The following is a 14,107-nucleotide window of genomic DNA, read 5'->3' as shown; positions in this document are numbered from 1 at the left end:
AATGTGACTTGCATCGCATATCTTTCACTTCGTCTTTTAGCAAGATTACTTCAGTGAAGTATTTATTTATTTATTTTGTTTGAGTTCCAAACTTTTTACTTAGTCGATGAACTATCATAGCCACTATTGAATTCCAAGTGGATGACTACTCCATACAGGATGCATAGCTCCCTGTCTAAACATAGGATATTCCAATGATGTCATCACAAAATGGCGAACGACTGTGGTTTTCAGATCACGAAAACAGACTGTAAATTAAGCCTGACTTTCGATAAAAAGAATAGCAGCAAGGACCCACGAAAGAGAAAACATTTAAACTAGAGAGGAGCACATTTGAGGGCATTTTTTTCACTTACGGGTTCATTACAAAGCCATAAGAATGGGTGATAAAGATGGAAACGTTAGCGGTGCGAATACACGGGATAACGTTACCAGCACAACGAATAACGAAATCGAGCCAGCAGTAAGTTCTACAATCTTATCTCCAAAAAGCAATAGCCACCCACCGTCTAATGAATCGGACAATGGAAAGTGTTTAAATAATGACGGTGACCAACCACCGGACGGATCCATGGATAGTGGAAATGAAGAAAAAATGGACATTAGAGGTAGCCTTCGGGTTACAGATGATGACGATGCTATGCTTGTTGAAAATCAACAAACGAATAGAGACACTGTGCAACAAAATGACAAGATAGGTACAGAAAATCAACAGAAAGACATCGGTAAGTAAAAATTCAATAAGTACCATTATTACGATTCTCCTAAAATAAGCTAGCGAGGGCGACAAAAATGCTCTTAAATATTGCTGACCACCACAGACAAGGAAGTGTCCTTGTCAGATGTCTATTGATAACCCATGTTAGGAAAATAATATTACATTTCAAAACAAAAGACCCAGTAGCAAATGCACAGTGGTGTGTGTGTGTGTGGGGGGGGGGGGTTCACTACCAGTGCCTGACAGAGACCACAGTTGAGTTCTTGAGTGGAAGCCTTTGAAAGAACACTACACAGATTATGCAGGTGATTAGTTTCATCATTGATGTATTCTCAGCAGTGCATCCATATTTACAAATGTGTGTGTGTGTGTGTGTGTGTGTGTGGCGGGGGGGGGGGGGTTCACTGCCAGTGCCTGACAGAGACCACAGTTGAGTTCTTGAGTGGAAGCCTTTGAAAGAACACTACACAGATTATGCAGGTGATTAGTTTCATCATTGATGTATTCTCAGCAGTGCATCCATATTTACAAATATTGAAAGGGTGACCAGAGCTTTATCAGTGTATGAGTATACAAAAAGTATGTCATGTAACACTAACAGTAATACAGAGTTACTTATTGAGGTGATTCAGTGTGCTGGCATAATAAATGTAAACTACTATTATACACACACCTTCATCAAATCTTCCAGATCTCTCTTACAGACCACATATTGGCATCCTGACTAGCATACATGTAGCTATAGAAAACCTGGTCCTGAACAAAAGAATAATTCTGTGTACAAATTTTCCTTATACATGGCTCTGCTGATAGACAGCATTTATGCAGGAACCTGGTATTGAAACCCAGGTCTTTAATTAAACAACAACACAAATATGCATTTGTAAATTATAGATCAGTTGGTATATAGAACAAATTGTCAGCCAATGTGGTATTACCACGGTATCATCAACTGTATGGATGTTTGAAAGTCATCTAGATAAACTGTGGGAAAACCAACCCTTGTATTGTGATTATGAGGAAAAAACTATTCTATACCTCTCTATGTAGACTAGTACACAGGAACCTCATGACTAAGTTAGCACAGAGCTGACAGTAGAGGCCAGATAGGCCTTAAGTCAGAATGAATCTATGCATCTATGAATGTATGAAAATATTAGCGAGGGCAGTTCAATATCACAAATTATATTATACCAGCATATTTATGGCACAAATTGAGAGATCTGATTGGTCTAGACATCATTCTAACTGTATAAAATGGTGATATATGAACAGTTTGCAAGCGTCCAGTTTAAGATGTTTAATTGTAAGTTGTAGTTCACTTTGTTGTCTACTCCAAACATGGTAGTGGTAGTGAACGCTGTTAATTGTCAGAGGAAGATTTTCAATGTACAAAGACAGCAGTTTATGAGAAATTATGAAGGAAATTTCAAAGACACTCAAGTTATCGCATGTTTGTACAAATGCACAGTACTCGACTAGGCTGTAATCGAAACATGTCCTACTATTAAAATGAAGCAAGTCTAAGAACTTACACTAGCAGACTTACCATTAATCAAAATAGAAAGTTGTCTTTGATCCTGTCCTACAGTATCAGTTGTCAATCCAAGTGGGAAGGCCCCAGACCTGAAAGTCTGCTGACGTATGTAGTAACTCTCTGTAATACACTGTCACATAATCAATGAGCCACCATGTCTACCTTCTCACTTCAATGATTTGCAAAGCATGCCATATCGTATGATGAAAGCTCATCTGTGCAAAAGTTCAGTCTCACCAAAGCTTTCGGCAGGTATCCACCATGGCTCCATCAGTGTTTTCTGAAGTCACGACGCATGCACGACTTCAGACAATTGAATTGTCCCAAATTCTCAGCCATAAATTCATGCCATATCACTCTTTCATATGTTTTGTTCACTGGTCAAAACTGGTATACCATCCCCAGGAGGTGGTTTATGTACTGCCTGCCTGAGGGCTGGCACCCTTTACCAAAATTTTGATGTCCAAGCAAGAGATGAGGGCATCATCAAATTTTGGTCAAGTGCTAGCCCAACAGCTGAAGTGTAAAATTTTGATGTCCAAGCCAGAGATGAGGGCATCGTCAAATTTTGGTCAAGTGCTAGCCAAACAGCTGAAGTGTAATAAAGGTCATCAATTCAGTTGTACTTTTCTTGCAATTAATGTTATCTTAGGGCCATTCTTTTTACCCAGTTCTACTTTTTCTGTATCCCTGCCAGGCAACTGTTTTTCTTACCTAGATTTTAATCCTAATCTGACATGGGCCTTTAATACGGCCTTTATTATGGTATAATACCATCTCAAATGACCTAAAAAACATGTTTTTACTTTTAGGAGCACCACTCCAACACTCCAATCATTTCGTGTGTGTACATAGCACTATAGTGTCATTTCTCTAATTTTCCTTTCTTTTTTGAATTATAAATGAATTAGGTGATACCAAGGTTCAATCTGATAACTGTGAACTTGGCGAGAGAGGTGAAGGCAACAGAGACAAGTCTGAGAAAGCTATTAGTAGTGATTCATCACAATCAGTGTATCATATAAAATGGATAAAATTCAAAGGAAGGAGCACACCAATTGTTACACAGAATGAGAATGGACCATGTCCACTACTTTCAATTGTCAATGTTCTAATTTTGAAAGGACAGGTAGTCCTACCAGACATGGTAGAAATGATCACATCGGGACAACTGATGGAATATCTTGGAGATTATATGTTAGCACAGACACCCAAAGTAAGTAGTAGTATATGGTGAATGTATGGTGATATTTTACAATTTATTTGGCAACATTCCACTTGTCTTTCATTGCCATTTTCAATTTGACAAGTAATTATTATAGTTAGATAGCAGTGTACAGGTGTGTAATTGATGTCTGCACTTTCAAAAATTTAGAAAACGTAAATTTTGGAGATGTAAAAAACAGTGTTGCCTAATCAAATATGTGGAGTGATCTCATATTTGTAGTGTGATGTACTTGTAGTCAAGTAGATGATCAAAATATTGTGTGTGTGTGTTTTGTGTGTGTGTGTGTGTGTGTGTGTGTGTTAATGTATGTGTGTATGCATATGTATGTGAGTTTGTGTTTATACTATTTAGTATGTGTTAGTGTGTATGTATGTGAGTATACAATATTCATGTGTGTATTTTGGATATATCAAAGTATTTGAAGTGATGTTTGCTTCAAATGGTGAAATGTGCCTTTTGAATGTGTGTTTATTTATTTATCTCATTGTGAGATAACATGTCACTCAATGTGTATACAGTATGTCATGTAACTCATGTTCTGTCTTCCCATAGATCTCTACATGTTATTCTTTTCCTGCTTCTTTTTAATTTTTATCTCCATCTAGATATCTGTGTGCATATTATTGTTATGTTATCATTTGTTTATCAATCTGTATGTCACTCTGAATTTCCTGAGTATGCCAGTGTGACAAAGACACTCAGCACAATCAATACAGTAATATAACACCCCGACCCTGACCCCAATAAGTATCAGCCCTCAATAAGTCACAGTTTTTGTTTGAACCTCTTTACCTGCAACTTAGCAATGGTGTACTTTCAAGTTTTACATAAATCAACAGAAATATAGTAAACTTGAATTCTCTTATCTTTTCTTTGTTATTCAGAACATATCGGAAGGTGCCCAGCTCAATTATGAGCAGAATATGCATGATGCAATGGCTGTATTTCCAAAACTACAGACTGGATTAGATGTCAATGTTAAGTTCACAGGGTGAGAACAAATTTAGTTTCAACAAGTCACCGCAATTATTTTGAAACATATAAGTGAATAAAGAATTATTCAGTAGCTCATATCAAAGTGATTGTCATTAGTACCCAAGCTGGCAATACCCTCCCCCACCACTTTCTTGAAGTAAATGTATTAACTCACTCATGGGTGTGAGAATGGGTATTGCCTTTACTTTCTACTACTTCCTGTAAACAACAATGTTTGATATTAAAAGATATGTATATCAGAACTAACTTTGTGATAACATATGCCAAGCTTGTAATCATGACTATTTTCACAGTGTTGCAGATTTTGAATACACCTCTGAGCTGACAGTATTTGATTTGTTGAACATTGGACTCATCCATGGTTGGTTGGTGGATCCACAGAACGAGGAACATGTAAAAGTGATAAACAACTGCAGTTATAATCAACTAGTTGAGAAGATTATATCATGTAAAAGTGCCAAAGAACCTAGTAGTATTCATGAAGGTAAGTTCTTACAATCTATGTAATGTATTACCCAGTGTAGTAAATTTCCCACATTGTGGCATAACTTCAATAGAGGCCAAATTTCATGTTCAAGATAAGTCGCCATAACTCCATACAGTAGCCCTATCACGACTCTGCACCTCTTCAAAATTTGGCAGGTCAATATAACCCATGGCCTTCATTAGGATTTTATGCATTACTGTGAGAAAAGTTTGTACCATTATTATAAAATATCTTTATATCAGGTTTAACTCAAGTGTCACAAACAATGCATGGCATTGAAGGGCCGACTTCTTTCTATTGATGCCCCCAAATGTCGACAATCACATAAAAATCACATACAAACTGAATAGATACATCAGATAATATAAATATGAAAAACATACATTATGACAATATACAATAATACTGTATTGTCTTCTCTGACAGCTATGACTTCAATGTGGCACATGCACATTTTGCATGTCACGTTCATGTGACAACCAAATTCTGAAAAGAATAATATGTACCATAGTTTTGTCTTACAAATTTGAACTTTTTGCTTTGATATTTCTATTTTGAACCAAAAAAAATAATGTTTTGTCCTATAAAAGAAAATTTTTATCCTTGTACTAAATATTTTGCTCTCGACAAATTAATTATTTCTTCCACAAATGTATTGTTCCTATGTCACCTGTGGGCCACCGTAGAGATACTTCTTTGGGCCAATATATTCGCATGTTGTACTCCTTTATTTAAGCACCCAGCTATCATCAGCATTGTACTATATTGCCTTCAGTCAGGTAACCAGCTGTTGATGTCATCTGACAACAGACTGTGGTAGATAGCAGGAAAGTTGTAGGAGTGGATAGTGCTACATCCTTGAATACGATTGATTCTCAGATTTTTGAATCCAGTTGGCATGTTCAGTATCATATCTGGCCAATTATATATTGTTTCTTTGAATAATTTTATCACACCATGCAAATCATCTCCTTTAACGCATACCTAACCAGTCTTTTATCATGTACTCTGTTTGATAATCTTTTATAACATTACCACTCATAACCCATCTTTTATCATATCCAGGTTTAGTTGCAGAGGCATTTTTAGAGTCTTCAGCTGCTCAGTTGACTTACCATGGCCTGTGTGAACTTAATGTAACAGTCAAGGAAGATCAGCTCTGTGTCTTTTTCAGGAATAATCATTTTAGTACACTATACAAACACAAGGTAACTGATAGCTAGTTTGTTTTGACATATTGTTCTAACATTCGTAACAGCTTATTTTTCTATTTTTTTATTATCAATATTACAGAAACAGTGTTCTTGCTAAGGTTTTAGAACCCTGGTAACAGAGGGTGAAATCTGATAGTACTTGCATAGATTCCCAAACCCTGGACCATAGTTTTGGTGGGAAACTCTGGTAAATACTTGGGGAGCTCCACTAAAAAATGTCAACTTTTCATTGTTTTCACCCAATCTTACACAAACCATTTCTATGCATGTGTACTTTTATACTTTGATTTCCAAGTCAGTTTGTATATTATGAAGTAGCATTTGTCTACATGTTTGTGTCACAGAATAAGCCATTTCTGCATGTAGTGACGGACCAATTTTTTTTTTTTTTTTTTTTTACAAATAATATGGTCATTTCTGTTGCAGAATGAGCTGTTCCTACTTGTAACGGATCAAGGGTTTTTAACAGAAAATAATGTAGTTTGGGAAACATTAGCAAATACTGAAGGGGACAGCTACTTTGTTGATGGAGATTTCCATACAAGGCCACCATGTGATACCACACCTCCCATCAAGGATATTTCTACAGAGCAACAAATCAACCAAGAGTAAGTACCCTATCCTGTCCTGGAATTTTCCAAAATCGACCACCTTATTGTACCAATAGAGTTCAAACAGATAGTCTTGCATAATAAAAACATCTTTCTACTACACTAAATTTAACTTTGTTTTCTTATCCAACATCCAGTAGAGGGACAGTAACTGCCACCAATCATGGTCAATTGTATTTTTAGATTTGATCATCTTTACACCAAATATCTCAAAATAAATTAAATACCTGTGCAATTGTTTGCCAAAAGTTCCATGTAAAATATTATATAGACTTTAAAATATTATGTAGCACAGATAACTGAAATACCACAATGTATTTGACAGTCTAAATATGATTTGTCCATCATCAGAAACTGTTACAGTCAGTGGAATAGCAAGCGTAAGTCCTTCATAGAGATCTTGAGTAGTAAGTATACAATATGTAATACTTTGGAAGTATTGGTTTTGACCATAGATGTGAAATACAAAGAATTTGTGTGAATCAGATAGTGATACCAAGTATATTACTTCATTGTAATATTAAAGCTGTACTTGTAATTTTTAGTTATCTGGTAGCATTAACCCTACAAGAAGAACAAGTAGATGGTAGAGATGCAGCACCTCCAAGTGTGGAACCACAACCACCTATAGAAGCACCATTATCAGAGTAAGTCAACCTTTCTGTGTGATTTCTTATACTTTCTTTGCTTTCCTGTATACTGCCACAGTGTCTGTCTGTCTGTCTGTCTGTCTGTCTGTGTCTGTCTGTCTCTGTGTCTCTGTGTCTCTGTGTCATGTATATGTTATATAGATAGATAGATGGATAGGTGTGTGTGTGTGTGTGTGTGTACTTAACTCCATTGAAAAAAAATAGTGTTCTTTTGTCTAATACATAAAATTTATGATAGAAATGTTTGACCAGCTTGATGATGTTTCTTTATTTTGTAGTCATGAGTTAGCCATGCGTTTACAAGAAGAAGAGAACCTTAGAGCAGCACAGGCCAGACAAGGAGCAGTGCAACAACAACAACAACAACAGGATCAAGTACATCAACAACAACAACAACCACCACCTCAACACCAACAACATCAACAAAACAGACAAAGGAGACAACAAGTTCAGCACTCACAACCTCAACAACAAGAAGTAAGTATCAACAAGTAATCTAAAAGTTGTAATGCAGACTATCTACCTTGTTAATCAAATAAAATACAAAACTGATAACTATATCAAGTTGAAGGAATAAAAAAAAAGTTCGAGGAGGTTTTGCTTTTGCACAATGCCGAGGACTGACCAAGTTTGATTGATAATATTAAAGTCATCACAAAATCATTATAGAAAGATGCAGTAAAAGTAGTGTAGCCATATTCTACATCAAGGGTTCATATCATAACTTGTATATGTTGTGACAAAGGCTTGTTAAGTCATACATGATTTTTAAATTGATGTTCTGCTTATTTTTTTTATTTTTTTTTTGAATAGGAAAAAACCTGCACCCTCCTGTAAATGAAGGATCAATTACTGTCACCAGTTTTTTATATCTATGACTATTGCATGGAATCACTATATATTGGACTTGAAAGGAGATACACATTGAGTTCTTATACATCGGATTCTGGAAGACCATGTACTTACAATACTTAACCCGAGTTATCTGTAACATGACACTAGAGTTGCGTAATACATTGGACTTCTGAAGAGCGTTCATCTACGACATGTAGCCAGAGTCATTACATTTAAACTTCACATACATCGAGTCACACTGGTATATACATATATGACACTGAAAAAACATACATGTATGACACTTATCTCATGGTTAACAACACCTATTGAGTCATCTTATGTGAACTCATGTAGAACGTGTATCTACGGCATTTATGCCAAGTCCATGCTATATATGTGACACTGACTCAAGGCATCATACATAGCACTCTGTAGTAACATAGATCTACAACACTAGCTCTAAGTCATTTTATACATGACATTGGAGATACATGCACAGACATCATATGTATCAAATTATCATATGTAGAACTCTGAAATGATATGCATGTTCTATGTTTGCTTTGAGTCATATTGTACATTATTCCTGGATAAACTTGCATCAATGTCATATGAATCAAGTCATTCTATATATGGAACTCCAAACGAATGTTTATCTATGACAGAGTCATAGTATGCAAGACTCTGAAATAATGTATGGCTCTGAGTAATGACATACATGTATATGATGCAAATATTATGTCATGTTGGAGTGTGGGAGAGGAGATACATGGGATATTTGCCTTGAGACGTTACATATGGGACTTGCATCTTGCCAAGTAGGGATTATCTCCTATAGGCAATATCTTTAAGTAACAAAACTGAGAAGCTATTGGAGGAGACAACAAATAATACTGTGTCTTTTGGTGTACCGATAACAAGCTATGGTGACATGTTGAGTGTGTGTGTGTGTGCAGTGTCATTTTGATTTTTTATAAAACGAGGGAAAGACTGTTGAGTAACTGTGATAACTTATATGAAAGACGCTTGATATGTGCTTTCTGTGTATCATTTATTGTGATGCACATAGTTTTTGTGTGATAAACTGTCCCTACTTTGTCAGGGACATATTTGAGTTTAAAATGCCAAGTTGTGAGTAATAGCAATATATATTAGACATAGAGGTACTGTATACCATTTGTAGGATAGCTACTTAATTCATTTAAACAAGTCAGGTCACTTCATATTTGAATATATATTATGTACAGTAGTGAGGGTCAGCAATGAAAAGGATGGGGGATAAAGGGTTCCAATACTTATTTCATTTTTGCCATTTTGTATTTTATGCATTTCTGCCAAATTCTTTCCCCCACTTCAACTGTAATCTAGAATAAAATGCCCAGGAGTAGTTGGACCCTAGCTTTACCAGTGTACGTGTGTTTGTATAACTATAAGGCATTGTTTAAACTACTGTATTAATCTGCAGCAGAGGAAAATTCATTGTTTACCATTCAATTTATATGTGTACTAGGCAGTCCCATAGCCATACATTGTGTGTGATCACCAGGCAGTCCTATCACGACACACTATGCATGGTCACTTGGCAGTCCTATAACCACACATAATATAATGAGTGTATGGTCACTATACACAGTCTTGCATCATACTTTTATGTTTCGTACATATGATTTATTTAGATAGCGAAAATAAAGTCATATTGCAGAGTCACTTCATAACATTAACAAAGATGTATGCCGAGGACAGCATTGATGTCATTACATTTACAATATCCCCTGTACCTTAGCACTACCACTTGATATGTTGTCCTTTGCCAGTGCATGAAAAATAAAACAATTCTGAATTATAAAAGGGATGCATGCATTTTTTTAAGCACAAGATTTCTCAATATTAATGAAAAGGGAAAGATATGTGTGCATAATGACAATGTATACTTATCGAGTAATGGAAAGGCCAGTATGTAGCTAGTATTTGGACACCTAAAGTTTCATGACTTTAGATTTATGTAACAGTAAAATAAGAGAGTTTACTAGTGTGAAGTTGTTGGGAAAAGTAGCATTTAACAGACTCTAAGAGAGACAGTTATTAGTTGCCAATGTACTTTGATAGTCAGATCAAAGTCTTGGTTGATGTACAGAACACTACGAACAGGGTCACGGTATGAATACTCATACAAAACCAGTTACTCATGCAGAATCAATTTCTTGGTGGAAACAGACCATTTTGGATGGAGTATTTTTTATGTATGTTTAAATGAAATGAGGTAATTATAACAACAGACAAATATTCCGACGGGAGGGGGAATACAAAGAACCCTAATGCTAATTTATAGGTACTGTTGCCCATATGTGTAGTTATGTACTTGTTGCCAATTGTTAACAACATTGTAATGTAAAATAACACTTTGGTTGTAAAGAAGCCTTGGTGCCTTTGATAGGTATGGAATTTTAAATGTTTGTGAGAGGAAATAGCACAGACATGCTTTTAAAAGTTGGGAATTTAAAATTGTGAAATGAAGTAGAGAAGTACTTGATACTGTTGTTACTTTGTGAATTTAACCATGCTTTTAAGCCTTTGTCAATATATTATCTATTGTACTACTAAAAAAAAATCATTTAGATATTATCTAACTCCCAATCTTGCATGTAAAGGTCTATTGGTGTTCTTCAGTTATCCATAATAAGAGGAAAGAGAAATAAAATCAATACTCCAATTACTTGTGTCAGGTGTAGATTTTTTTTAGCCCAACCAACCTTTGGTTCAGTTGTGCTATAGGTATGGCAAAGAGATAATGTGCCTGAGTGTGTGTGTGTGTGTGTGTGTGCATACATAAGTGTGGCAAAAGTGCTTGGCTTATAACCTTTACCAAGATAGTTCAAGTCTTGGTAGGAACTTTCCTTTGAGCAGCTAGTTTGGTGCATTGCAGCAAATGGTTTGGTGCTTTGAGTCCTTGAATTTTGGTCAAAATGGCTTTCAGCTCAACACCTGTCTTTTTCTGTGTATTCGATATTTCATCATGAAAATTCACTATTTAATTATGCCTCAGTATCATCGACACCATTTTTGGTTCACCAATATTTTGCAACTCAATGAAAATGCTTACAGTTCAGGTCACACATGCACTTAACTTATTCAAAAGGTAAACCAGACATTCTGCAAAAACACAGTTTGTTGATATCTATTCTGTCCTGATCTCAATATTGTAGAACATGCTGGAACTGAAAATGTGACCATCTGGCCCATTACTGGGTATAGAACTGTTATCTTTTGTGGTGATAGCTGAGCAATATGTCAGACAGCTTTTGTACTGTAAGCATAATGTATACCATAATAAGATGTAGCCTGGTGTAAAACACAGATTTAGTGGATTATTTACATTTGTGTAGTAGTACCCCTTAACTTGCAATAGTTACATCTGTATAGTGTACCCCATAACTTGCAACAGTTGTATCTGTATAATGTATTCCTTTACTGGCAACAGTTGTTTTATCATGGAAATTGTTAAAGCATACAAGAATTACAAATAAAAATTTAACTGTGTTCTTGTGTGTACACATGAAAAGAGATGAATTTGCACCATTTTGCCTCTCTTTTTTTTTCTTGGCGATTCAGAGCAACAAACACAAATTCATTAGGTAGTTTGCTCATCATGTCATCAGCTTGCAAGGCATCACTGAAAACTCATATTTGCACCTACCTTAGTAGGTGTGTTTTATAACTTTATAAATCCAATGATGGTAAATTCACTCTCACAATGGAAGAAAGAAGTCATGGACAGCTGTTCTGTGAAATACTAATATATTTATTGAATTCGTAATTTGTACAGATGTAACTTCACACACAAACTACAATGACACAAAGAAAGAAAGATGAAAATAAATTCTAAAAAAATGACAAACATATATTTCTCACATACATCTGTATACTGTGAAAGAAGACAGACAAATATATTTACATATTAGTAGCAAGTCTGCTGGAAACCATGACTACAACATATGTGTCTTTCCACCCTCAATGGCTTAACTCCCCAGGGTTGGCTGGTGCGTGAGGGAGCCCCAACACAGCATCTATGGTTACAGACTTCTTGGAACCAGGACTTTGCTACTGTGACATACTATACACACGAATCGTCAACATATATACTTATATGTATCCTGCTTGTAGATATGTTAAACTGAGTATAACCAGGGACGTCCCTGGTATAACACATCTAGTGAGAAGAAAGAGAATACTAGTATGTTCTGTAGAACTCCCCACATCTGTAAACAGGATAACAACTGAGAAACAAAAGATGACAATAAAGATAAATTTATCCAGTCAACAACAAAAGTGAATACGTATCAGCAGAATAAACCATATCAGCTTTCTTGACAATACAGATTTCCACAATGCATGGTTGTCAATGAACTGTAATAGGCTGTACAAAAAGTTGCTGTGATTTCAATTCAGATCTAAAAACTATACAATATCAGCAAGGCAACTACATTTCATCACAGTGGTACTATTCTTTTCTACTCAAGACTTTACTTAGCTTTGCCGTGGCTATCAACTAACTTTCAAGTCAAGCAGGGAAAATGTCAAAATGTCAAAACAGTTGATGAAAAATTCCTTTATTAGTGTACTTGATTAGATATGAATTTGACTTGGAAGCAAGTAAGCAAAGAAACAGTCCATTATTTACCCTAATCCTTTGTCCTCACTCAAGTGAACATCTGGTCCAAAAATTACATACATCGATTGTTAGAATAATGTTGTCAGAAATATTTAAACAGTAAATGCATTTTAAACTAAACAGTATTACCTTAGTATACTGGTTAATAATTCAAAAAAGAACCCTTTTCTCCTTAACAGTGCCATAGTAAAATATTATTGATAGCTTCATTACATGTTTTGATTTTGTGTGAAATTTGGGCTACAGGGTGATATGACAGAAGCGTGCCAAATATCATAATCGCTTTCAAAACTTCAAATAATACAGATTTGGTCAAATACCGTTACACAAATATGACCATATGTAATCATGGTGACATTTAACTACACAAAAATAAGACTGAAGGAAATGCGGCAAGTCCAAAATAATGCACATTTAAACACAAAATTTCATGATAGTTTGATACGTATAAAATATGTAAGATACAAAACAAAAACTTGACACAAAGATATTACGATTTCAATATTGCTAACAGCTGCATACATATTATAACTTAGTCGTTTATGAACTATGAAAGACAAGTTACACTGACTAGTAAAGTTTGTTGCAGCAGTCCTGATACAAAAAGATCTGATTTGATTGAAAACTGTACACTTGTGTCCTGGGTCTGCATTGTACAAGAAAAGGACACTGTTTGCTTAATTTTTTATTATTCTTAAACTTCCAATACTAAAGAGAACAATGTCAGATAAAAGAGCTAAGATGTCTACAGTTACACAGGTGACCCGACCTTAAACAATGTCACTGGTAAAAGGTCAAAGTTTGGGTCTATCAAGAAGTAGATCAAACATACAGACCTTCATATGTATGATACTCAAAGAAGACCACAGTAACAAGTAGTTTAGTATCAAAACTTTGATGAGGTTACAATGGGTTTCATTATCTAGATCTAGATGACAAAATCCACAGCAAAACTCACCAAAGCTTAGATACTATGCATAAGTAACATGCTGACCATTTTGAATGGCATTATTATTTATACACACAGGGCAAACAGAATCTGCCTGCAGACTTTGTAAATATGCAGTCTTAAAATGAGTCTGAAATCAAATCAGCCTGCAATCAAGCCCTTAAAGTCACTGCAGGGTACTAAAGTTGTAATGACTTCAAACCTTTCTAAT

The 14,107-nt window shown here is 35.4% G+C and overlaps 1 protein-coding gene across 1 annotated transcript; it reads left to right on the top strand.

Moving 5' to 3' along the window:
* The first annotated feature begins 209 nt into the window (after positions 1-209).
* On the top strand, positions 210-10,955 carry LOC144433556 (ubiquitin carboxyl-terminal hydrolase MINDY-2-like). The gene is made up of 9 exons (XM_078121876.1): positions 210-725; positions 3,167-3,471; positions 4,368-4,474; positions 4,773-4,963; positions 6,032-6,174; positions 6,607-6,788; positions 7,337-7,438; positions 7,720-7,918; positions 8,255-10,955. The coding sequence occupies exons 1-9, from the start codon at positions 380-382 to the stop codon at positions 8,276-8,278; spliced, it is 1,599 nt and encodes a 532-aa protein (XP_077978002.1). The 5' UTR covers positions 210-379; the 3' UTR covers positions 8,279-10,955.
* Positions 10,956-14,107: the final 3,152 nt, after the last annotated feature.

The sequence above is a fragment of the Glandiceps talaboti genome, chromosome 4 (assembly GCF_964340395.1).
Source record: "Glandiceps talaboti chromosome 4, keGlaTala1.1, whole genome shotgun sequence".
Lineage (NCBI taxonomy): Eukaryota > Metazoa > Hemichordata > Enteropneusta > Spengelidae > Glandiceps > Glandiceps talaboti.
The sequence above is the reverse complement of the archived record's forward strand: the minus strand, read 5'-3'. Positions and strand labels throughout refer to the sequence as shown.

What these genes read in the sequence shown, in the direction of transcription:
- LOC144433556 (XM_078121876.1), top strand. Translation starts at nt 380, where the DNA reads ATGGGTGATAAAGATGGAAACGTTAGCGGTGCGAATACACGGGATAAC. An exon ending in AAATCAACAGAAAGACATCG is followed by an intron (nt 726 to 3,166) that starts GTAAGTAAAAAT and finishes TAAATGAATTAG; the next exon opens with GTGATACCAAGGTTCAATCT. An exon ending in GTACACTATACAAACACAAG is followed by an intron (nt 6,175 to 6,606) that starts GTAACTGATAGC and finishes TTTCTGTTGCAG; the next exon opens with AATGAGCTGTTCCTACTTGT.